We start from the raw sequence: 24867 nt of genomic DNA, 5'->3' as shown, positions 1-24867 counted from the left end.
CTTTTTACTTTGCACACAACCCTGTAAAAAGCTGCAGTAGAGTGAATTCTTTTTTTTTTGTAAAGACCAATTCTGACCAACTCAAAGGCTCTTCTGTCCACGACTGCCAAGCACTTCACTTGAAGAAAGAACTGTCATTACTTACTGCAGCATCTTCCAAACTTCTGGGGAGAGAAACATGGCGCAACATGCATCTGTGTCTTTGCTGTGAGTGATCTTCCAAACATAGGAAGCAGTACCATGGTATCAGCTGGGATCCAGGGCTAGTTAATCCAAGATAGATGCTGCACTGAGGTGTTTTGATTGCTTCTAGAAATAGCTTGGTCATCACTATCCTGGATGCACAACTGTGCTTAGAGTTCCCTTGCAAGGAAATCACAATTAAACTGAATGCCTCTGAACAGCATTCTTTTCTTTCTTGGCAAAGACTGGGGAAAGGAAAAAGGTCTCTTTTCACAGCTTTTATTAGAAGACCCTTCATAATTTTACGTTTCTTTTGATTTGTCCTATTTGCTTCATGCCATAGACAGCATTTCTATGGTTAAACTTCAATTTGCTTGCTGAAGAGACCATTATAAAGACTCTTAATGGAAAAAGCCTACAAATGGGTCAAACCACAGATCACTGAAGTTACTATAAGATCGGACTCAAAGGGCCCTGAGTATTCTATTTTTCCTTAAAAGTGTAAATATAGTATTTGCAGGAAGCCCATAAAGTGGAATTTTTTTTGTGATTAAAATTATAAAATTTTATGATTTTTTAAAATGATTTTATTATGATAAAATAAGAAAGCTTCCTAAAGAGGCTGAATCAGAAGGAAATTCCCATACAATTCCAGGCACCTTTTGCAGGTGCCTGATTCTTTTCTTTGACTTGAGAGCAAACAATTACACTCTGCAGTTAGGTGCCTAAGGCTAGGTGACATAAATGCAGATATGCATGGCTGAACACTTTGAGGCTTTGATTTTTTTTAAAACCATAAACAGTACGTACAGCAAAAAGAAACTGTACAGGAAAGAACAAATCATTCCTTCTGGTAGGATCTACTGGTAGGTAGTTCTATCGCTCTAGAGTTAAATAAAAAATGTTTTTACCACTGGATAGTATAAGCTCCAAACCTATCACATATTACCAATTTTCTGAATTTCTTTTTCTTACGCAAAACAAAGTGTCCAAATGAACACATGCATAGTTTGATTATAAAGCTTACTTTTATAGATGAAACTCAAAGTTCTTACAGGTATTTCAGTATTGCCCAGTGGAAAAAAGGGTAAATTTTCTTTTCCTTTTTTTTTTTTTTGTTTTTTTTTTTTTTTTTGTTTTGAAAGTATAAAAAAATCCCTTGAAATCACCATACCTCCCGAAGTCCTATTACAAACAATGATTAATTTGGCATCTTTTACATACAGTAAACGCACATACCTGCAGCCCCTTTACCATTTCCAATAGCCACTAAGGCACGTACTGATTTTTTTCTGCCTTCCTTGGCCTTCATACAAAACACATTTTTCACCTGAAGAAAAAAAACACAAAGCATCTTGTTATGGCATTATGGTTAGCACTCTGGAAATCTAAATTTGCTTCTGCCTCTGCTACAGACTCCCCTACGTGACTAAAGGCAAGTCACTGCTATATAGTCTCCTGCCTTAAATGGTCTAATAGATCATCTGAGATCCTTTGTCCATCTGGCTCCTGTTCTAGCTTCCTTGGTTTTGTTTATATATTAAAATATATGTTTATTTAAATATAGACATATGTTTTAATATATAGTTTTAACACTATATAATATATAAGCTATATAAGAATATAATATAAAATATAGTATATATAAATATACATATAAAATAACATAGTGGATATTGCTTGACTGTGTTAATATCGGTGTCTCAGAATTACCAGTCAAAAGATACAATTTACTTCATGGTTCCTTTCTCCCCTTCCTCTCGAACGCACCAGGGTCTACATTCATGAAGCCTCAATGTGATTGCCATAAATTATAATAACAGTTAAATTAAACATGCATTGTTAATTCATGAATTAAGCAGTGCTCCCCCCTTTCCCCTATATGCAATTCTTCAGTTAGCTAGTCTGGTTGTAGCACTATACATCTGAAAATATACTGTTCTATAACAGACTATATCTAAAATATACTATCCTAAAATACTTGGTCATGGCTTAAACATTCTTACTGAAATTCACAAACAAAAAAAAACCCCAAACCAGCCCTTAAAAATTCCACTGACATCACTAGGTACAGATTAGGAATGAGTGCTGCTGAAAAATTCCACCTTGCTTTCATTAGAATAAAGATGCTGTTAAATTCAAAATGCATTCTAGAGAGCATTTCGAAGAAATATCAGCTTTGCTAATTGCTTATTCCAAGCTATTTTTCTTTCTGCGATCTTGGTGCTTACAAGAACAAGCTAAAAAACCAAGCCCCTGGAGATGAAAGTGCCTGTGGAAATAGTCTATTTGCAGAAAATGCAAAATAACGACGAAAGAAAGAAAAGAGAGATGAAGCAGAGCGATCTCTCCAGGAGCATCAAGAGCATACTATTTTTGCTTTGCACATACTTTTGCCAATCTAAATAAGTACTTGAACAAAAAAAGAAGTTGGCATGCGTATTGCCAAAAATAAAGGATGTGATGTTTGTAGAATCTACTCGAAAATTATTCTTCTCCCTCTCCAGAAGGTGGCAATGAAGACCTAGGCCATGAGCTTCTCCAGAAGCCTTCCTAAAACTGCACTTGTCAGCTGTTTCTGAGCAGCTCGGAAGCAAAATGTGTTCAGTCACCCATCACAACCAGCGCTATTGCATTTCTCCTCAAACACCGCGAAGGCTGTTCAAGCTTGATAATGTGCACAGGCAGCCATGGCTGCTGGAACAACGGTGTCCTCAGATCCTCCCCACTGCAGCCCGGCGCCTCCTCGCATCAAAGCAAGCGGAGCTCTTCAGGGTCACGCTCAGCAACTCTGCCCTTCCGTCTCGGATACACAGCACGCAGACGAAAAGCCTACTGTTAAACTGCGCTGGAATTAATTAACACACAATGAACAACGTGCCACTTTCGAAACAGCACGACCTCTGAAAAGTGACTGAAACTAAGGCACAATTACGCCTACTTACTAAATAGCCACTCAAGCCAGATTTGAAGGCAGTTTTTAAAATTTGAAAACAGATGCTCAACCTTAATCACAGCGTACCTCAAACTGACTCTCTCCCTGCATCCATTCCCCAGTGGTGATAATGCAAATTCAGCTTGCTTTTGAGAGCCGAAGGAAGAACAGCATCTCCCAAATACAAAATGAAACCACCGTAAACTTATTATCACAAGGAGAAACGGCAAGCAACAGGTTCAAAGGTGGAGTTGAAAGTCTAGAAATAGGCTCCAGTCAGAGATGGGCTGCTAAAGGCTGTTGTGATTTCAAGTACTTTATCAACTGTTGCACTGTTAGACGAAGGTGAACACCCAACACTTCCCTAGAGGTTTTGTTCTTGTAAAAGCAGAATGAAGGACAGGCCAAGCACTTAGTCCCTGCAGACCACACGCACACACACGCAACAAAGAGTGAGGTAAGACAGAAATATAATTACGAAAGGATTTAATAAGAAGATAGGCTGTGGTGATCGGGTGCAGGGCTCAGACAAACATATGGTGTGGCCCCATCTCAAATGCAGCCAGCCCCTTTTTATACAACTCCCTTCCCTCTATTCCCTCTATTCCTCCCCAGCCCCGTCTGCTGCACATTCCTTCACCAGTTTGCGCAGTTTCAGTGTCACCCCTCCAACATTCTGGACCCTCAGGTTTGCGTCCTTATCAGCTGCAAAGCACTGGTTTGCCTGCAGCTTTTTGATAGCCCACCGGTGAGTGTGACCAACAAGGTTTGTTCCATTTCTTTGCGTCCATTACTTCTGTCTGTCAGGTTTGGGTCTCCATATATTTTGCTTACAGCTGTCCCCTTTTCCTTAATATCTCACTGGATATGAAGGAAATATCCTTTCCTTAATCTATCAGATAATCTTAATGAAATAAACATTCTCACATTCTACATACCCTGACCAATTAGTGTGGCTGACCAGATCTGGTTCTCATTACCACCAGCCTCATAGTCTGTTGGTCAGGATTGTGTCTCTGTATGTTCTTTCACAGCTTCTCCCTTATTATTCTCTTTTTACATTGAGAAGGTCCTTAACCATGCACCTTTAAAGGAGGAGATGCTCTCTCCATCCATGTACCCTCAGAGAAAGCTGGGAATGCAATCCCAGTGAGCACAGACATAAACACACCTATACAACACACATATGCATATAGACACAGCAAGCCCCGCGGATCAACACAAACACAAACGAACAGCACTCACACAAACACAAGCAGCGCTAATAGCCTCATCCTGCTCCTCTCCGGCTGATCAGAGTGAAGGTCCATTAGTGGGAAATATTTATACTCCAGTTGCTGGTGTATATACTTAGACCCCCTCCCATCCATGCACATGCACACAGTAAGCAAGAGCCCCTAGCCCAACAAAATAGTTAGAAATTAAGTTTAATAAGAAGTCTGGACGGACAGCACTGATCAGACAGAGGTCATGGCGAGACAAGCATACTGACCAGCCCTGCTTACATGTGAGCCTCCCTTTCTACCCCCTTATCCCTCTATTTTGCCCACACTTATTCCTCCCCAAATCACCTACGTCCCGCCCTTTGCTCTCCCTTTGGTTCCTGCCCTAGCCATCCCGTCAGTCTGGTGTAACACTGAAATGCTCTTCCCCTGCGCTCCATGATTCATCCCCTACCCCTTGGCAGTAACCCCCCTCAGACTGTAGGGTGCTCCGCAAAGCTCATCTCGACAGACGTCACCCCTGGACCATGGTGCTGAGGCTATCCCAGTACAGCCCCAGGAGGAGCCAAACAGGGTGTCTTTTTCTCCGACTCTGTAATTGGGGTTCCCCTGCCTGCCTCTGTGCTCCTCTGGTCTGTGCAGACGAGCCACTGATGCGGTTATGGCTCTCCTGCAATGGTCCTGGGAGAAGCACTGGCGGGGTGTTATTGCAGTTCCTCTACCTCCCAGTGCCTCCGCGCTCCTTTGTGTGTGGGCAGACAGGCCTTTTATCACATTCCCTAACAGTCAGTACTTGCTCCAACTTGGCCTTCAGTAGAATAAATAGAGTACTTCTCTTTCGAAGAATTCGATTCGGTAGCTATAACCTCTGAGAAGCAGGAAGATTAGCCGTCCTGTTCACAGTGCATCCAGCCCCCAAGGACACAGCAAGTGGAGAAACTGCAATACAGAAAATAATCCGGACTCCTCTACCCCTCACTCAGCAAAACAGATGAAAGTTTTTCACCAGATATTTGAAGTGTCTTTTATATAGGCTTACTCATCACAGCTCTGGGATAAACCCCAAGTGCAGTTCTCATCCAAATTAGTAATGAGCCCAACCTGCAGAGAAACAATTGACTAAACCATGTTTAGTGCTGATAGTTTTCCCCTGTCACATGTGTGAAACTCTTCTATAACTCACTAGGAAAAATAACATAGCTCAAATGCCCTACTGACACAGCATGTGTCTAAATGTGGCCTCATTCTACAGCTCACATCTGAGTGCGGATCCTTTGGATTAAACCCACAACAATGCGTGCTCAAAGTCGTACCACATCTGAAATGGCTTTGTTTCTTTTTCAAAGGATGATCCATAATCATGCGGAATTATAATTCACCTAAAAGCTTCTGAATGTTCCAAATGCCAATTATTTCATCCATACAGGCTGACAGGTAAAAGAGATAAAAAGATTTAGTTATTTAATCACCAGAACCAGTTGGAGGTAGTATCCTTAAACTCCACTTTCAAGGCAGGCCAAAACTCTTGAGAACTCCAAGGATATCAGAAATAAATTCTAGTGCACAGCTCTGACCTCTCATTCTTTCCTGTGACAGGTTGCTTCAGGTCCTATCTTAAAAACTGTTAGAAATTTTCATTGTCAGTCTAAAGACACTGTCAGCATCATCCAGGGAACAGAAAACCTCCCTGTACTTCTAAAGGCAAAATCTAGAGCTCAAATCCCCCAAAAGTACTTTTGAGCCAGCATCTCATTTGAAGTAAGTTATTACTCAGAGAGTATCTTGTATACCGTATAATTTTTCAGTCAAGGATGTCAAACACTGGATCTCAGACGCTGTAATTTCATGCAGCATTTCCTTTTCACAAGCCTTTTTATTGCACCCTTTGCAAAAACAATAGCTAGAAAACAATTTCCAATGACTTATAAAAAGAAACGAAGGTATCAGACTGTGTATTAAGGAATATTCTTTTTGTCACAAGTAGCAAGTCTACGAAGATTAATTCTGTGGTCTTAAAACAAACATGGACTCGTGGGTTTTTTGCTACTTCGTGGAAAGTTGAAACTATGGCCCTATATTCTATTAACAGTCCCCTGCTGCACCTAGACAATTTATTTTTATTTAGTGGATGCACAACAAATGACTACAGAGCGATACAGTTATTAGTCTCTTCTGTGTTCATATTCCCTACAGATAACTCTCTGCAGTTGCACGCACTTTTGTGACAATACATTTAGAAATACTTACGACAAGGTCCTTCGTATCATTTTGACCCAACAAACCTTTGTTTTTCTGACTTTATCCCTGCTTTCGACCAACCTTCTCTACTGCCCCACTGATATTTGCCAAGGGCTGGATTCAGATGATTAAATAAATACAGGTGACGTTCAACGGCAAGAACATAAACCTTGAGACTTCTGTTAATCATTTCCAGCTAGGAATAGTGGCTGTTTGTTCAACTCCTGCTCAGATTTTGGCTAACGCACAGCTCATGCTAAGGCCTGATGTACACCGTGAGCAGCTTCGTTAGGTCGAAGCGAGGACAAACGCGATGGCCGGGAAGGGCTTGCTGTCCCCTGGAGCACCATCCTTGCATACCGATTGTCTGGCAGTTTCTTTCGAATCCCCTGACTCATGGCAATGGTACAGACCAAGCTTCCAAGCTGGATGGTACAAATATATCAGCTCACCCAAAAAGCTTTTGAAGTGGATCTGACAGCAGCTGGGCTGCTGAGGCTTTTGTGCTTCCTGGCGTGATACAGGGGACGCCCACACCGTGACAGAGGCAGAAGGATGTGCATTCTTACCCTTGGTTTGGTAACTATTTTGCTTACAGGTGTACAAGTTGGGAGTTGCAAGTTATGAATTAGAGAACCTTTTGAGTGAGAAACCTCATGAGTTAAGTGATGAACTAGTGAATTCACGTGTTAAACTAGTCCGTACAAAAGGGACTGAGTGCTTGGTTGTTTGTTTTCCTTCCTAGTAAGCTCATAAAATAAAAGTTTAAATTACAGAGTATGTTGCCCTGTAGATTTGAGCGATCCAATCGGGCCGTGACAAGCACACCTAACACCACTTTGCACATGGGCAGCACAACCCACACCAGATGCAAGTTGTGCAGACCCTGATCAGAAAAACACTTTTTTCCCTGATTGCTCTCTTGAATCTCGCTTCTCCAAAGTGCCACACAACAGCTGAGGTAAATGCTGCATCCAAACAGGTCTCAGAGAATCAAAACAAGCACGCTTGAACCCAGCTGAAGAAAACAGTGAAAGAACACGCAAACGACCAAATGCACTTGGCAGAAACTGCCAGTTTTAAGAAATTACAGGTTTTCCATGAAGTCTTGGCACATGAGGACTCAGACATGAACTGCCAACACTATGATACAACTCCGTGAAGCCTACCCAATCTCAAGCTAATTCAACTAAGAATAAAGTCTGTAAAGAATACTACTGGAGGTAATGTGCAAAAAAAGAGAGAAGATTTAGGCGAGAGCCTAGAATCTGGCTTCATTTACTGCACACTACCTTGATTATAAGACAAAAGGATTTCTCCACAAAGGCTTTCTGTAAAGGTCAAAACTAACTCAATTTCTACCAAATATAATCTGTGTGCTTTTCAGAATATCCACTCAATTATCCGCTCAATGCAATTTACTTGATTCCAAGGAAGAACCAGTTAGTCATTTTTACTATGCAAGTGTTAAAAAAGATCTCTTTTGTCCTCTCTACTTCCCCCCCTTCCCATAGTCTTAGAAAGTAAAAACAAACAAACAAAACCCACAAAAACACCCCAAAGAAAAAGGTCCACATACAGTTTTACCTAAAACATAAGAAAGAATGAGAGATTAACTCTGAACTAAAATAGCAACATAAAATGACTTTGTATTTCAAGGACCAAAAAAGGTAATACCAATATCCTGGTACCCAGCTCATGACATATGAAGCTCTGTATTAAACCAAACCACCAGTATACTTCTATCTGCACAGAGCAGCTTTTGCTTTAAAGACAGTCCCAGCACCTTTACGTTGCTGCCTTTTGCGCCATTTCTCTGTACACCCCCCCACGGCAGCGGGCTGGAACAAGATGATCTTTGAGGTCCCTTCCAACCCAAACCATTCCGTGATTCTATCACCTCACCTGAACTTCTTTAGCAAGTCTATACCTTTCTGTAATTTAACACTCAAAATACAAATCAATGTTTTTTGGTTTGTTTTGGGTTTTTTTGTTTAAAAATGATGGTACCGTATCCTAACCATCTGGCTGAAAAAGGGAACTATTCTGGCAGTGGAAAGGTTGCACTGACCCAGTTACAACGGGGCCATGCTTGCACAAAATTCTTCAAGTAAAGTTATCTTTATCAGAAACAGATGAAGAAAACAAAAAAGCATGAACATAGTAGTAAGTGATCAAAAGGCAGAGTTTTCACAACTGGCAGACGGCAACTTCAGCGCTGGACAAAAAAACCTCCAGATCTGTCTTTTGCAAAGGGCATTATTTATAACTTCTATCTTTTCCCTCAGAAAGCTCCCCTTTGTGAAAGATTCACAGGGCCACTAATCTCATGTTACGTGCTTTCAGGCCTTACTGCTTACTAGGTCTCACTTCCTAATTTTGATTGTGCTACGAGGCAAGTATCGTAACACAGGATATCACGTAGGCTACATTTTTTACTATGTTACCATGTTGATTTTGGAGAAAAACTGAAGAAAAATTCATCTGAGGACGGATGATACATGAAATGGAGCCTTCCAGTTAAGATCAGAATGGCATATGTCAACTACAGCTGTAAATTTTAGCTACCACTATTATTACATTCTGTTAAACACCAGCAAACACCAGTTTATAGCTTTTACATCAATTCTATTCACAGAAATTCTTCTCACATGTAATATATGCGCAAAGCAGAAAATATTCCTTCAGGTGGGCAGGGAAAGAAAGAAACAGGTAGCCCAAGCCACCCACTCTCAGTAACGCAATAATCTATAGGAAAGCAAGAAACAAAACCAACATGCAGTCCCTTAGCGCTCGCTCAAGCTAGCTTTTTCTCTATGACAACTTTAGATTACATGAAAATCTGACCTTGTCTGTACTCTATTCTACAAGCAGGGAAAAATCAAGTTAGCTTTTCTGTTTCTACAGTACAAGAAAACACTTTAATAAGCAATTTCTCTTTTTTAGCAAGGGAGCACAGCCCTTCTAGTAGCATAATCGCAACAGAAAAGGGCTTTTGTATCTTTGTTCCTAAGATAGTCCTTTAAAAATGGCTTTCAGTTTCTTCCTGCAAAATATAATTTCCCAGCAAACATTGTTTTAATCTCCTGTACTGTTGTGAAGATAAAGATAATGGAAAAGACATACAGAAATAGCATCATGTACACCATTTATTTAAAGTACGAATGCTAAAAAAGATCTGTTTATTTCTAAACTTGTTATCAGAAAATTATAGGACTCAATTATCTTGGGCTCACTCTGACTTTGAATATAGTTTTTGTTCCTCCTGCTGTTTTTCTGCAAAACCCACTTCTCTTTCTCAGTTCACACCTGTGGCAATTTCGTGTAACAGTAAAGCCTCAACCTGCTTCTAAAAGCTTTTTTATTGTCTAAATTAGATATTAGGAAGAAATTCTTTACTGCGAGGGTGGTGAGACACTGGCCCAGGTTGCCCAGGGAAGCTGTGGCTGCCCCATCCCTGGAGGCGTTCAAGGCCAGGCTGGATGGGGCTTTGAGCAGCCTGGTCTGGTGGGAGGTGTCCCTGCCCAGGGCAGGGGGCTGGAACTGGGTGATCTTTAAGGTCCCTTCCAACCCAAACCATTCTATGATTATTCAGATACAACAAAGCAGTGAAACGGATTTCTATAGCACGTGGAACCATTGCATAGCAATTTATTTTGCTGTTTAATCTAATGAATTTGACTGCAAATAATTATGCCAACATGGAATGGCAGACTTTAGTAAATACCTACTGTAGTACCCAAACTGACAGTCAGTTGTGACATGTCACAGCAACAAAACACAGCCACTTTTCTGCAATGTGCCCTTTCAATTAACTAAAAGCACTGCCAACTGCAGGGCTCGTTAAGAAAAATCAATTCTTTTATGTGCAGTGCCCATGCAACTCAACTATTACAAGCTGCCTTCCAACACAGACACAGCTAAAGGCTAAGTGGTCCAAATGGTCTTTGCTATGCCATCCACTCCAAAAAATTCCTTTTAAGTAAAGGAGCTTTAACAAATTGTGTGAGTTTTCCAAAACCCACCACAACAATCTACTGTGTGTACAGCTACTCCTGACCTAAGAGGAACTAAAAAAAAAAAATAGAGAAGGCTTTTGTGATTCTTCAGCATCTCAAATGAAATCGTGCTGTGTGTGGTTTTAAAACTGGGGACCTCAAACCAGGACAATTTTGCATATTAAAATAAGAATGCATAAAAAGTACATGGTGCAATTCAGGACATCTCATTCATGCTCATGTAAATGTTCATTGTTGCATTTATCATTCTCAACATAATCTCTACAATACTATTAAATGGGAATTTGGTATATAAAGGGATCAGATGATACCCTTACATATGATCAGATCTTCATCATCTTTTTTTCCAATAATATGATCCTTGAAAAGGTGTTTTGGGGAAGTCTAGAAGTATGCACACCAGCATATGCGATAAGGCATAGAAGCATGCAACACATTTATTATTGCAACAAACCACCTGTGACATCAAATGCAAGTTTGCTACTCATTTTATTTTCTGTCACGTCTAGGCACCAATGGCAAATTTGACAAGAATATATTAGAGATACTTGAGAAAACAGAAAAAATCTTGATACCAACTTCATTCGTATAGGTTTATATTCATGTCTATTTAGATACATATGACATATAGAGCATTAAATATGAACTGCCAGTGAAGGTCAGATCCTTTGATAAATGTTATCTTAAGATTTAGACTGCAAACACTCATTAACAGAAAAGATATCCCTCATTAAACTAACTTCAATTTAATTTGTTCTTGTGCATACGAGTACCACTTCACACATTCTGTTGAAGACAGAAAAGTCGATCTTATACAGCAATTTAGTTTTAAAATAAATAGTGATCATACCCAAAGAATAAAATAATGTTGTGAAGTTAACACAAAGGACCCTGCAAATACTCATCTTACTCTAAGGTCTAAGTACTAGAACGCTAAAAAATTAAAAATGAAAAAAAATTACGAGGACTTAATTCAGGAAAAAAATTACTCTGGCAGCAAGGCAAAGAAAGGTCTATAAAAAAGTTTAAAGACAATTGACAAAAAAAACTGAAAAAGAAGCTATTCTTCATTCGCAAGGATGTTAGCATCGCTCTGAGCAGCAGATATTGGAAAGTGATTTTGCTCATCTTCATCGTCAACATAAAAGAGCACTACCAAGTAGCAGAGACACCTGAGACAATGTCTGCATAACGCTGTTTCAGGGCAAACAGAACGTGAGGAACAAACATGAGCTCAGCAATGGAGGGATTCACTACATTTACAGGGAGAGGGGACTCTAGAAATTAGGAGAAGGAAGGAAATATATTTTTAACTCGGGCAGGATGAAAGCCCTTTGGAAGTTCCAACAGGACAGCGCTGTTCTCAAATGCATCCAATACAGAAAGAGAACAGTTCAACTGCTGCAGAGAGATATATAAATATAGATATATATATATATGGACTAGATTACAGACTACTTCCAGCTGCTACCAGGGAGGAAACCATTTCTCTTCTCTCTCATCACACATACTGGCTACAGATCTACTTTCACCTCATGATAGCGTCAGATGAATACTCCTTGGGTGCTGAGTACATATACTTGAAGGTAAATCTACCCTAACCTTAATAATTATGCTACTTACAAAGGAAAATAAGTAGAGTGCACGAAGATGCCTATAGATTAAATGAAATTCACCTGAAAAGTCTTAAAGAATCATAGGAAAATGGGTTAGAAGGTTACCGACTTTGTCTCCTCACCCCCTCTTGACAGATTTATCTAACTTGTTTTTAAAAACATCCAGTGACAGACATCCCATAAACTTCCAACAATCCATCCTAGCATTCAACTTTCCATTTGCAACTCCATACTTTCTGTCTAAATTTCCCTTGCTCATTATTTAAATCCATTGCTTATCTTTGTCACAGCAGGACATGTAAAACAGCTTACTCCTGTCCCCTTTGGAGGATTTTGTAAAAGAAAATAAACCAACTCATGACTTTTAATTACACAATCTGACATTACAATACAACATCATTGTTTTCCATGTCTCAGAAGAGATTCAAAACCACTGGATTTTGATACATAGGAGTAATCGAGAAATCTTTCAAGCCGCTGGATGGATTCCCAACTGATGGTTGTCTCAGCGAAATGCAGGAAAATAATCAAGGACAAAGAAACCTGTTTGCTCATTTATCAGGACAGGAGAGAACCTTCAGAGGCTTTTCTGGAGTAGAGCTGTCAGTCAGCTTCTGACTTGCCTGATTATTCTTTTAACTTTCAGACAAGGAGCTGTTGTGAATCAGGCTATTCTGCTTAAGGAAAATCCCTCTCTCCCAATTAAATAGACTTAAAGTAACTCATTTTCCAATAGGTTATCCTTGTACACAGTTTGAAAGAAATGAGTGCTGCTCTCAGTTATATTAACTTTGTTCTTACTCTTGCACCCGGTATACACTATTTATTAGTTACTCAAGGCCATTTAAAAAGTATTTTATCTTAATTCTGGCAAAATCGTACCTTCCCTGGCCACACATATTTCATTAAGACAATGGATAGAGTCCCATTATCACATCAAATAAAACACTAAAATTCTCAAATATTGATGAATATAATTTCTGAATAAAACACTTCTTCATGGAAAGTACCTCACCAAGGAATGGCAAATAATTTCAAGCAAAAGGCAGTTGACCACCATTCCAAAGAGAGGTGACAATGACAGGGAGTTGAGAGCTAAAAACAAAAAGACAGAAATCCCTTTCTTGTTTCCACATAAGAGATGTGGTTCACCGCTGATATTCAGTACTTCTGGTTCCACCCTTTATCCTAAGCCTCTAAATAAGAGTAACGTAATAATAATGTAAGAGTATTATTATCAAAGGACATTATTTATTTCCTTAACTTGAAGTATCTGCTATTTTTCTCAAAAGAGACAGTGATGGAAACTAGGTGCTGATGTAGCTTTAAGGTCTCTTGCACATCTCGCGTCCTATTCCTAAACCTATTGCGAAGTACCACCAATAAAAGGCAGATAAAGGGACTCTCTGCTCTATACATTTGGTCCGGTTCTGGACTGGGACATGGCCATCTCCTTCCCTCTTTGACTACAATCCCACTTAAAGGGCAACTTTCTCCTTTCCCTCCAAACCAAGTAAACACTCGATTTCACAGTTCTTTAGGCACCAGCTCTGATTTTATTGTCAAGAGACTGGTTCACTTTTTCCTGTCTCAAAAAGGGAGATGTTTGGCCACGTTCCAAGAAAAATGCAATCAGGCATAAGGTCGGGCAAGAAAAATCAATGTTTGGCACTTACGGTTTTCTTAGAGATATGCAGTACACAAGAAAGTTGCAGTCTCAAATAGATCAAAAGCTGAATACGAGGTTTTACTATGACCATAATGCAAAATCTTGAGACAGAATAACTGTTTTCAAGTGCATCCTACTAATTAAGAACATGTTATTCCTTGCCAGGTTTTTCAGACAAAGGATTTAAAAAGGATCTGCATGAAGGAAAACCAGCTGTTCCAACATTCTATGACAACGCATGGTAATGGAGAGAGAGAGTGCGATCCCTTCCAAAAAGGGCATCACTAATGAACTTTGGTAGTGGAAAACAAATTATATGCTGTGAGTGAGACTGAATAGAAACTCAAACACAGGTACTTTGGAACAAATACCTTGTATGGACACAGGTTCAACATAATATTGGCTAAAAATACAGGCAATGTTTCACTGACCTGTTTGGTAAGTGAAGCTGTAGTCACGTAAGTAAAAGTAAAGCGATGAACAGTCATCTCTAGCCATTTAAAATTGCATAACAACTCAATGGACACTTCATTTTAGTGATAAAAGGGTATCAACATTCATATTAAGCAAAGAGACCTGATGTGCATCTATCACAGTATCACAATCTATCACCGAATGTGTATTGATTCAGGTTAATACCTTGGCTCTCTGATCATGGTTAGAAATGAGAGAAGTCTCTTTTTCAAAGCAGCAGCTAGACTAGTATAGTTTTTCAATAATAAAGTAGTTAAATATGAATTGCAAGTGAAGGTTCTGATAATAACCCTGAAAGGAACATAAGTCTAATAAGCAATTTCATCTGAGGGAAAGTAAACAACATAAGAATGTTCTAAAGTGACAAGTTTATGCGACTGATCATAGCCAGCACAGCTTCACGAGGGGAAAATCCTGTTTAATTAACTTAATTTCCTTTTATGACAAGGTCACCCATCTAGTTGACCAAAGGAAGCTACCAGATGTGGGGTGTTTGGATTTTAGCAAAGCTTTTGATATTGTCTCTCAAGGTACCCTATCACAGCTAGACATGTCCGTAGCACGTTGGGTGAACAACTGGCTGTCGGGTTGGGCTCAAAGGGTTACAGTAAATGGGGTTACATCAGGCTGGCGGCCAGTCATCAGTGGGGTTCCCCAGGGCTCAATTTTAGGGCCTGTGCTCTTTAATGTTTTTATAAATGATCTGGACGCAGGAGTCAAATGTACATTAAGTAAGTTTGCCAATGATACGGAATTAGGAGAAGCTGTGGACTCCCTCAAGAGCAGAGAGGCCTTACAGAGACATCTGGATAGACTAGAGAGCTGGGCAATCACCAATCATGAAATGTAACAAGGGCAAGTGCCAAATTCTCCACCTGGGGCAGGGCAATCCTGGCTATACATATAAACTGGGGGACGAGAGGCTGGAGAGCAGCCCCGATGAAAGAGGTCTGGGGTTTGGGTTGATGGCAAATTGAATAGGAGTAAACAGTGTGTCCTGGCAGCCAAAAAGGCCAACCGTGCCCTGAGGTGCATCAAGCACAGCATTGTGAACGGGTTGAGGGAGGCGATTGTCCCACTCAACATCGCACTGGTGTGGCCCCACCTCCAGTACTCTGTAGAGTTTTGGGTGCTTCAATATAAGAAGGACATCAAACTATTAAAGTGTTCTGGAGGAGAATGACCTTGTCTCAAGGGCAAAACTTCAAAGGAGCAGCTGAGGTCACTTGGTTTTTCCAGCTTGGAGAAGGCTGAGGGGTGCCCTCATCGCATCTACACCCTCCTCAAGGAGGGAAGCACAGGGGGAGCTGATGATCTCTTCTCTCTGGTGACCAGTGATGGGACATCAGGAAGTGGAATGAACCTGTACCAGGGAAGCTCAGATTGGACATTAGGAAAATTACCACTCAGAGGGTGCTCGGTCATTGGAGCAGGCTCCTCACAGAAGCGGTCACGGCACCAAGCCTGTCAGAGTTCAAGGAGTGTCTGGACCATGCTTTTAGTCCTATGGCTTAGTTTTAGGTAGTCCTGTGAGAAACAGGGAGTTGGACTCAATGATCCTTAATCCGTCCCTTCCAACTTGAGATACTGTATGATTCTATTTACTTTACATACAAAGCTACTGGGTTGATTTATGCACCCGAGTATTTGTATAACAAGGTTTAACCAAAGCACAATCCAAATTTTGACCAAAAGTCCTTAGGGTTTCATTTGGTCTGTGAGACTTCAACAGCAGTTACTGGAGGCTCTGATTCTTCCACCCAGGGTGCCCAATTATGCAAAGGAAGCCACCTTGCAGCAGCTGTTTCCAGAGTGGGAGGGCTCTCTCACAACCACCTCTGCAGAACGCTCCACAAGGATGCCTTCCTCCATCCTGCAGCTGACCTGAAGAGTCATAGGCAGTTTCTTGCTTTATGGGGCTCCACAGACTGGCAAAGTGGGCTTCAGGGCACAAGGAGCTGAACAAGGCTCTAAAATCACAGCCCACTGTAAAGTGCTGCAAGTAACACTGAATTTTCCCAGCCCCTTCTCCTTCACCAATAAGATCAATACATATGAACAAGAAAGACTTAGCCAAATGGTATCTTATCTGGGAGCTTTGTGATGGCCCCAGCTGGAAACGGTCAATTTGCCACATCGTAGAGGGTGTTGCTTTCTAATGGATCAATCATTTTAGCAAATATCATGTCCTTTCAAAAAATTATGTCTTTAAAAAAAGAAATTAAAAAAAATTGATATTTCAGTTGGCTAAAAAACAAACTTCTGGACACAGATAGGGTAGGAAATGACTTGGCCACTGCTACCACAAGTCTCACTAAAATTACAACACAAGTAGAAGAAAAGGGAAAATGCAAGGACAGAGAGCAAATAATTGCTCTCACTTCCAGAGCTGGTCCCTTTCTGGATGCTGTGATTCATCTGATCCTGGACTGGGAGCAAATGAGTCACAAGAAATCAATTTATTTCTGAAGTCATGGTTCCCCCCAACAATGCTTATACTAGTTCTACCGTTTCCATAGCAACTAATGCATTTGAAATGAAAGAAAAACTAGTAAGATAAATGGGAAGCATAAAATATCTTGCAATAGTGTGGGTGCGCATAGCACCAATTGTTGATGGTCTGCTTTGGAATGAGTTGCAAGTTGCCTTCATCAGTAATGGCTTTTCCATTGAGAAGTAACACGGGTCCCCATATCTGCATTATTAACAATTCACACATTTCACCACTAAAAATTATTACCTTGTTCTTGAAGCAAAATCCACCTTTATCACATTTGAAATAAGTATCTTCTCTTACCATATTCTGAGTGGTGTTTCTGTTGAAGTCGTTAAGAATTTGGGTCGCTAAATAACTTTTTTTTTGGTAGCATTAAGGACCTTACCCTTTAGCTTTAAGTTTTGTTGTCAGTCACAAGTATGTTGAGTGACATGGATTTAGTAATATCACTTCACACCAACCAAGGGACTGCATACAACCAGTTACACACTGGCAAGTCACTGTATGTTTGAAAACGGTGACAATGTAATGAAATTAAATATTTTTAAATTTCTGTAGCTTCTTAATTTACCACAACAAAATTATTCTAAGGTGATACGCTGATTTCATAGAAGCACAGAATCACTTAGGTTGGAAAAGAACTTTAAGATCATCAAGTCCACCCAAAAACATCACACTGACAAGTCCACTGCTAAACCATGTCCCTCAGCACCACATCTACACAAATTTTAAATACCTCCAGGGATGGTGATTTAACCACTTCCCTGGGCAGCCTGTTCCAACGTTTGATAACCCTTTCTGTGAAGAAATTTTTCCTAACATCCAACCTAAACCTCCCCTGGTGCAACTTGAGGCTGTCTCCTCTTGTCCTATCACTTGTTACTTGGGAGAAGAGACCGACCCCCACCTGGCTACAGTCTCCTTCAGGTAGCTGTAGAGAGCGATAAGGTCTCCCCTCAGCCTCATTTTCTCCAGGCTGAACAACCCCAGCTCCCTCAGCCGCTCCTTGTAGGACTTGTTCTCCAGACCCCTCACCAGCTTCGTTGCCCTTCTCTGGACACGCTCCAGCACCTCAATGTCCTTCTTGTGGTGAGGGGCCCAAAACTGGACACAGCACTTGAGGTGGGGCCTCATCAGTACCAAGTGCAGGGGGATGGTCACTGCCCTAGTCCTGCTGGCCACACTATTGCTGCTACAGGCCAGGATGCTGTTGGCTTTCTTGGCCACCTGGGCACACTGCTGGCTCATATTCAGCCGGCTGTCGACCAACACCCTGGGTCCTTTTCCGCTGGGCAGCTCTCCGGCCACTTCTCCCCAAGCCTGTATTGCTGCATGGGGTTGTTGTGACCCAAGTGCAGGACCTGGCACTTGGCCTTGTTGTTATATTTCATTAAATACCTAGGACATGCAGAATGCGTTTCAGCACACAGGCTGTTCTTTAAAATATTCCAGACTTCCATTAAGAAGCCCTAGTCAGCCAGTCACAGAGTTCAAGAGTACAGAGAATAATTCTATGAAGTTCAACCAGGAATAAGTTTGTGAGATAAGCACGTAGGAGTCAACCTTATTACTTGTAAATAAAGATAGCAGGATTTACAGCATATACTAGATCTTATTTACTAAAAATCAGAGACAAGGAAAATATGGGAACACAGACATCTCTTGCCAGTTACTACTTTTGATTGATAGACATTTTTAAAGTGAGTTGATGCAATATAATCTGTTCAGAAGTGAGGGTGGAAACAAGACTTGCATTAGTCCATTCATAACCATCATCTTTACTCTGTCAATAAGCACAATGACAAAGTGGATATAAAACTATGAATGGGAAATTTTGTCGGAATATTTTTCCCAGAAGACACAAATATCACAGTTTAAGACGTCTAGGGCAAGTGAGTATTTTATTACTTAAGACACACACAAAATGGGATCTTCATCCCACTCACTCTCTGCCTGGGGCTGCTGCTTCCCCCCTATAATTCATTATTTATTTTACAAGCAGAATTATACAACTTCCTACTTGTAGTTTTGCCTGAGAAATAACCTTAACGCTTTACTGTATTCCTTATTATGGTTGTATGTCAACTCTTAAAAGCTTTATCTGTGGGAATTTGCCATTTCAGAGTTACTCCAAACCACCTTTGAATTAGATATTATTTGCTCAACAGAGAAGATAATCTGGCGTTCTTTTCATTGGGGCCTTATGTCATGCCATTGAAACAGAATACCAAACTAATTCCCACTGCTGTAAGATTGACTTAGCAGAGACTGGTTAAATAACTGCAAGCTCAATATAAAAGAGGGATAAATATTTGAAGTCCTTGAAAAGATCTGTAATGCTTACCTCAATGACTCTTGTTTCAAAATCTTCGTAAGTTTCTGTTGGGAGAAAAATAGGGTATTACATTTCCTTGTATTACCTGCCTATCAGCACAGCGCCCTGTAGGCGGTATAATTTAAAAAGGACACAATTTCTATGTAACTGTAATTTAGAAATTAATGTCAGCAGTAAGTAGCAAAAGTAAGAATAATTTGAAAAAACATATCAAAAGTGAGCTTCGTTAGCTGCTTCCTGTTAAAAAGACCTCAAATGTTTTTTTACTTTACACCATTCATTCAACTTCTTTTAGAATAAGGCTGGTGAAAAAACAGAATATAGTTCTTATATATAAAGCGTAGGTGTTTTTAATTTCTTCAGTGAAGTCAACATATGTGAGGAAAATTAGCTTAAAAAAAAAAAACAGTTAAAATGGTAACTTCCCAGAAAGTGTAATACTACTTGTTATAATTACAACACAGCTCCTGTAGTAAGAGATGACAGTGATTAAGTAGATTCACTGTGCTCTATTAGGGACCCCAACCTCCAGCTGCAATCAATACCTCATCTTTTTAAGTACCATACATGCCGGAAAGTAAGATGGAAACAGTCTCCAAAGACTGTCCAACCTAAATAACCAAAGTAGCAGAAAGGAAGAAAAATAATCTTTTTTTTTTTAAAATGGTACAGTAAGACATACAAATTTAACTGCTTTGTTTGAACATCACACAGAAAGCAAAGCTGACACAAAAACGGAGACATCCTCAGAATCTGATTAATATTTTGATCACAAGCTAAGCTATACATCCTCTCCAAATTAAATATGAAACTTCCTTTTGGAAATCGCTGCAACTCACCACTTACATTGAAGAATTTTTGTTAAATTATATCTTATTCCTAACTCTTTCCAACTGCAGAAATGCTATGAAAAATAACTATCCACAGTGTGTTAAGAAAAAAGAGTTTTGGGTTTTCACTGGCTGGCAGTGTGAACTGACGTCTTCCCTAAATACTGCTCTAAAACTGTAAATGAATCCCAAATTTCATATACACTGAGCAAAGGATGTAAGTGGTTACAAAATAGAAAGATGCATCACCAAATGGGTCACTTCTGTTACGGCCAAACTATTATCCAATATTGTTCAGAATATTCTGAAACTTGCATTAGACAATCAACAGGTATTCAAAGAAATTGCAGGCATTTCTTGACACATATTTCTGTGAAATTCCCAAAAGGGGTGGGGGATAAAACAAAACAATACAATACATAGCCACTTCAAATAATCAAGAATCACATAGCCAGACCTTTTTTTTTTTTTCCCCTCTATCAATTTCAAATTCTGTCTGAAAAAAAATGTCTTTGCAATCACAACTACTGCATCATTTATTTTGTCTAGTAACAGTTAAGGTGTGTTGGACTGTAAAATAAAGATCACTTCCACGTCACATCTGTGTTCAAGTCTTTTCATCACAGCGGTACTGAAGCACTGAACATGGAGCTCTGTTCAGGTGAGCATTACACATTTGGCTCTAAGTGGCGAACACATCCTTCTCACTGCACAGAAAGTAAGTTTCTGCTCTGTCATAACAAGGAACTTCAAAGCAGCAAGATTTTGAAGTGTCTCACAACATCGTAGGGAAGGAAAGAGCAAGAATAACAGAGAGCTCTGGGCATGACAAGGCCATCTACAGGTGCCACCTCCAAAGACGGTACGTCAAAGGAGAGAACGCAAACCCATGCGAACAGCAGCCCAGGCAGATCTTCTCCGTAGGCCTTCACCCCGACACACGCTGTAAGAAAAGTCAATCCCTCAGGCTTGGCTTTCAGCAGTTCCACCAGCATTTCTCCAACTCCATTTTATGGAAGCAGGCAAAAATGCTGGAATCACGGATACTGCCAAAAAGATCTCATTTTCTCCGAGTTGCTGTTTCAAGATCTGATGACCACACAAGCACTCGAATATAAATTGCAAATATATTATTTCCTTTTATGGAACTGAGAGCATAGTTATAAGTGATCTATATTTTAATACTGATACATTTTTGCACAAAGCATATTCTATTATCAGCTTGGCTGTGGAAAAAAACCTACTGACTTTCAAAACAATGGAGTAAGATGCAATGCCCTGCTATAAGATGCAGAACAGGTAACAGATCCTTCTAACATTCTGTTTTTTCAATCTACTCAGGAACAATAGTGTTATGAGGAACGATTGAAGGAGCTAGGACTGTTTAGTTTGAGGAAGAGGAGGCTGAGGGGAGACCTCATCACTCTCTACAACTGCTTGAAAAGACAATGTAGAGAGGTTGGTGCTGGTCTCTTCTCACAGGTAATTAAGTGATAGAACAAGAGGGAATGGCTTCAAGCTGCAGCAGGGTAGGTTTAGATCGGACATTAGGAAAAAATTCTTCACAGAAAGCGTGGTCAGCCACTGGAGTAGGCTGCCCAGGGAGGTGGTGGAGTCACCATCCCTGAATGTGTTTAGGAGTCGTTTAGATGCGGTGTTAGGGGATATGGTGTAGGGGAGAACTTTGTAGAGTGGGGTTGATGGTTGGACTCGATGATCCCAAGGGTCTTTTCCAACCTAAATGATTCTATGATTTCAGTACAACATAGAAGACCAGTGTTAATTGAGGCACTTAATACTTATTTTATTTGCTGTAGTCACAGTGAGATTCTTGAGAAAGACTTGGGAGCTGAAAACACTATAATGGTGAAGAACAGGGGACTCATTCCTTCACCAAACATTGCTTTATCGTTTACATATAATCTCCAAGATGATTATAAACATGAGCATCTTGGCACAATTTAGAGATCTGTTACTCTACACGAAGCAGACTTCTAGCTCACAGTAGAGGATATAAATGCCAACAGGCACTCTGCTCCTCTCTGAAGCCTCTTCAGTTGCATAGAAACACTGTAAACTTGGTCGAAAAATAATTTTATTTCCAACTGAAAAATACTGTTCTTACTCTACTCATAGTAAAGATGATGCAGAAGAAGATCCCCCTGGAAGAATGAAGCATATAAAAATCACAGTATATCCCCAATTATTTTTTTTTTAAACATATTGGTCAATTTGAAACAAACTTGTCAGATGTTGAAGGCTAACAACATCGAGGTTTCGACAAACTTCCTGTACCTGTTTTCAGTAGAAAATACGAATGCTGCTGAAGCAAAGCTGCCACATATGCTCAATCTCCATTTGTTACTAGAGAATCTAATGCCAGAATATTAGGAAGGGCTGAACTGCAGAATCTCACTCAGCGTTCACGCTTACTTAGCCACCAGGGAATCCAAACACACCACAGTCTCAGGACAAAAGGATTGATGGGGTTTGGCGGTTTCTGATCTACTCCCCCTACCACCTTGACAGTGCTTTGCACACAGTCAATGTCCCAGTTCCCCTGCAAAATCATTAATTCTCTGAATAAAAAGATGCTGAAAGAACTATGTGGACATGAAAATCCGCACAATTTTTAACAGATTAAAAGGAAATTGATGTATACTAGTCAGAAACTGCTTCTTCTCAAGCATATTTATAATACAAGCTTGACAGTTTCATGTTCCTATTTTGATTGTAGTACCTTTTCCTCTTTTTGGCAGAACCTGACCTGACTATTACAGCTTCCACACAGCAAACTTTAATGCAAGTAATCAACATCAATATACCAGCCAAAAGCAAAATCAAAGAAAACACCGGAAGGTAAAATTCATACATGCATAAATGTTGTTTGCAACAGCTGCCACTTCTTTTAATGGAATAAACTGCTTGAAAATATATTTAAATTTAAAACCAACATAGTCTCGTGTTCAAAGTATGGAACTAGAAACATGAAATTTTCTTGACTTTCTCTATATTCCACCACTGACTTATGGGGAATTTGGAACAACTCGTTAATTTCTCAAATCTTCTATTTTTCAGTTGTAAGATTCAGTGACAGGCTGCCAAGTCCATTGTCACCTCACTGCCTTCCATGGAATATTAGCTTTCAAGGTAATAAAATGAAACACAGGGAAATAAATATAGGAAATGTATCATTTGTATACTGCAGTATTCTGCTAATATTAAAACAGAATTAATTGCTCTTAAAACTGAAGGCATCAAAAAAATACTTGAAGAGACTGTCGGGCAAGACAAGGTAAATCTGAGGGAAACAATATATCTCAGACACTACAGCAACAAAAGCCACAAAATCATCTACCCCACCTACATGAACGGAAAAGCTGGGAAGGGAACAGAGAAGTAGTAGATAGCTACAATGACATGGATTTACAAAGCAGAAAGCTACAAAAATGCCAGCGTAACTTCAGTTTATGGACAAAGGCATTAGATCACACTGGAAAGACAATGCTCTCACTACCACCTTATGGCTTGGTTCAAAGCATGCCTGGATTTTTAATTCATGTCCAATAGAATGTAACCAGAAAACATTCACAGACAGAAAGAAATTAATAAACAAAGCACCAGGCAGACTGGGGAGCAAAGGTGACTGCAAGAAAATCAGACCAGAATATAACTGTGATTCCATGTATGTAGTTTCCCATTTATGTTCACTTGCTGCAAAATATGTTCCAAGATCCAAGCTGGCCCTGGGAGACCATACTCCTGGACAAAGACAGCTCCAAAAGCATGTACAAGCTTAACTGCTAGAATGACTGGAGTCTGCAACAAGCCTGAAACAAGTGCTAGAAAACATCACCTGTTTTTCTTAGCTCATCTTACTATAAAAGCCTACAGAAAGACGTCATTAAACATGCAAGCATCATTAAGTGTTTAACAAGAAAAAACTCAGTTGAATATGAGTAACAACTCATTTTCATACTTAATTAGTTGGAAAGGATTAGGATTCTAAATGTTAAATAGCTACTATAGAATTTCTAGGGGTCTGAATAACAGCATTGTAAAAAAGGTTCAGGTCACGTCTCTGATCTAGGTTTAGGAGATATGTTTCACTATGATATTTAACTAGGCAGCAAATAAATAAATAAATAAAGAACAAACTTCTATTAGCTACATTCAAACTACATCATCTTTAACCATATTTCATTATATGACCTAGAAAAAAAAAGGCTGATTTATCCCACAGGATCCTTTAAGAAACTGTAAGAAAACCATAACTATATTTCATACTCAATACAATTGATGTTGAACACAGAAAAGTATTTCCATACTTCCAGAGTCCTATAACATAACAGAGTACTCTGTAATATAGCGTAACATCATGCAGTCTATAATGTCATAGAACAGTCTAACAGCTATATTAAACTAAGCAGTGATTTAACAAAGGTCACTTGTGTTAACACAACTTCTTTGATTTAGCTCCCTTGTTCATGTATAGGCATATAAGACAAAAGTATAAAATTGATTTTCAATCACAGGAAAAGTCTGTATCTCACTTTCTCCAAGCCACTTATCAGAAAGGCTAAGTAAGACAAAGATAGATACAGTTTTCTTACCTCCATTAGGACCTGGGTCAGGAGGATCCAGAAGGACACCTCCCCAACACTTTCCACTCCATCCTCCCTCTCTCTTAATTTTTGTTTTTCTTTTCTTCTCCCATGTATCTCTCTGCTGAACAATTTCAGACTGAATCCTCTCTCGTTCTTCTTTTTTGCGTTGGGTAACTGCCTGGACTCTCCCACTTTGTATCACAGGAGCATTAAGACCAGGCCAGAGGAAACCAGAACGTCC

General features: G+C 39.8%; 1 protein-coding gene across 1 annotated transcript in view; it reads right to left on the bottom strand.

Moving 5' to 3' along the window:
- MRPS5 (mitochondrial ribosomal protein S5) overlaps positions 1-24867 on the bottom strand; it is a 59390-nt gene that overhangs the window by 13588 nt on the left and 20935 nt on the right. Inside the window, exons 4-6 of the mRNA XM_074579146.1 lie at positions 24633-24866; positions 19199-19233; positions 1423-1513 (exon numbers count right to left, since the gene is read on the bottom strand). Of these exons, the coding sequence (XP_074435247.1) occupies positions 1423-1513; positions 19199-19233; positions 24633-24866 (360 nt within the window). The remainder of the gene's footprint in view (positions 1-1422; positions 1514-19198; positions 19234-24632; position 24867) is intronic.

Source organism: Larus michahellis, chromosome 3 (genome assembly GCF_964199755.1).
Source record: "Larus michahellis chromosome 3, bLarMic1.1, whole genome shotgun sequence".
Lineage (NCBI taxonomy): Eukaryota > Metazoa > Chordata > Aves > Charadriiformes > Laridae > Larus > Larus michahellis.
Note: the sequence above shows the minus strand (reverse complement) of the source record. Positions and strands in the feature narration are given on the sequence as shown.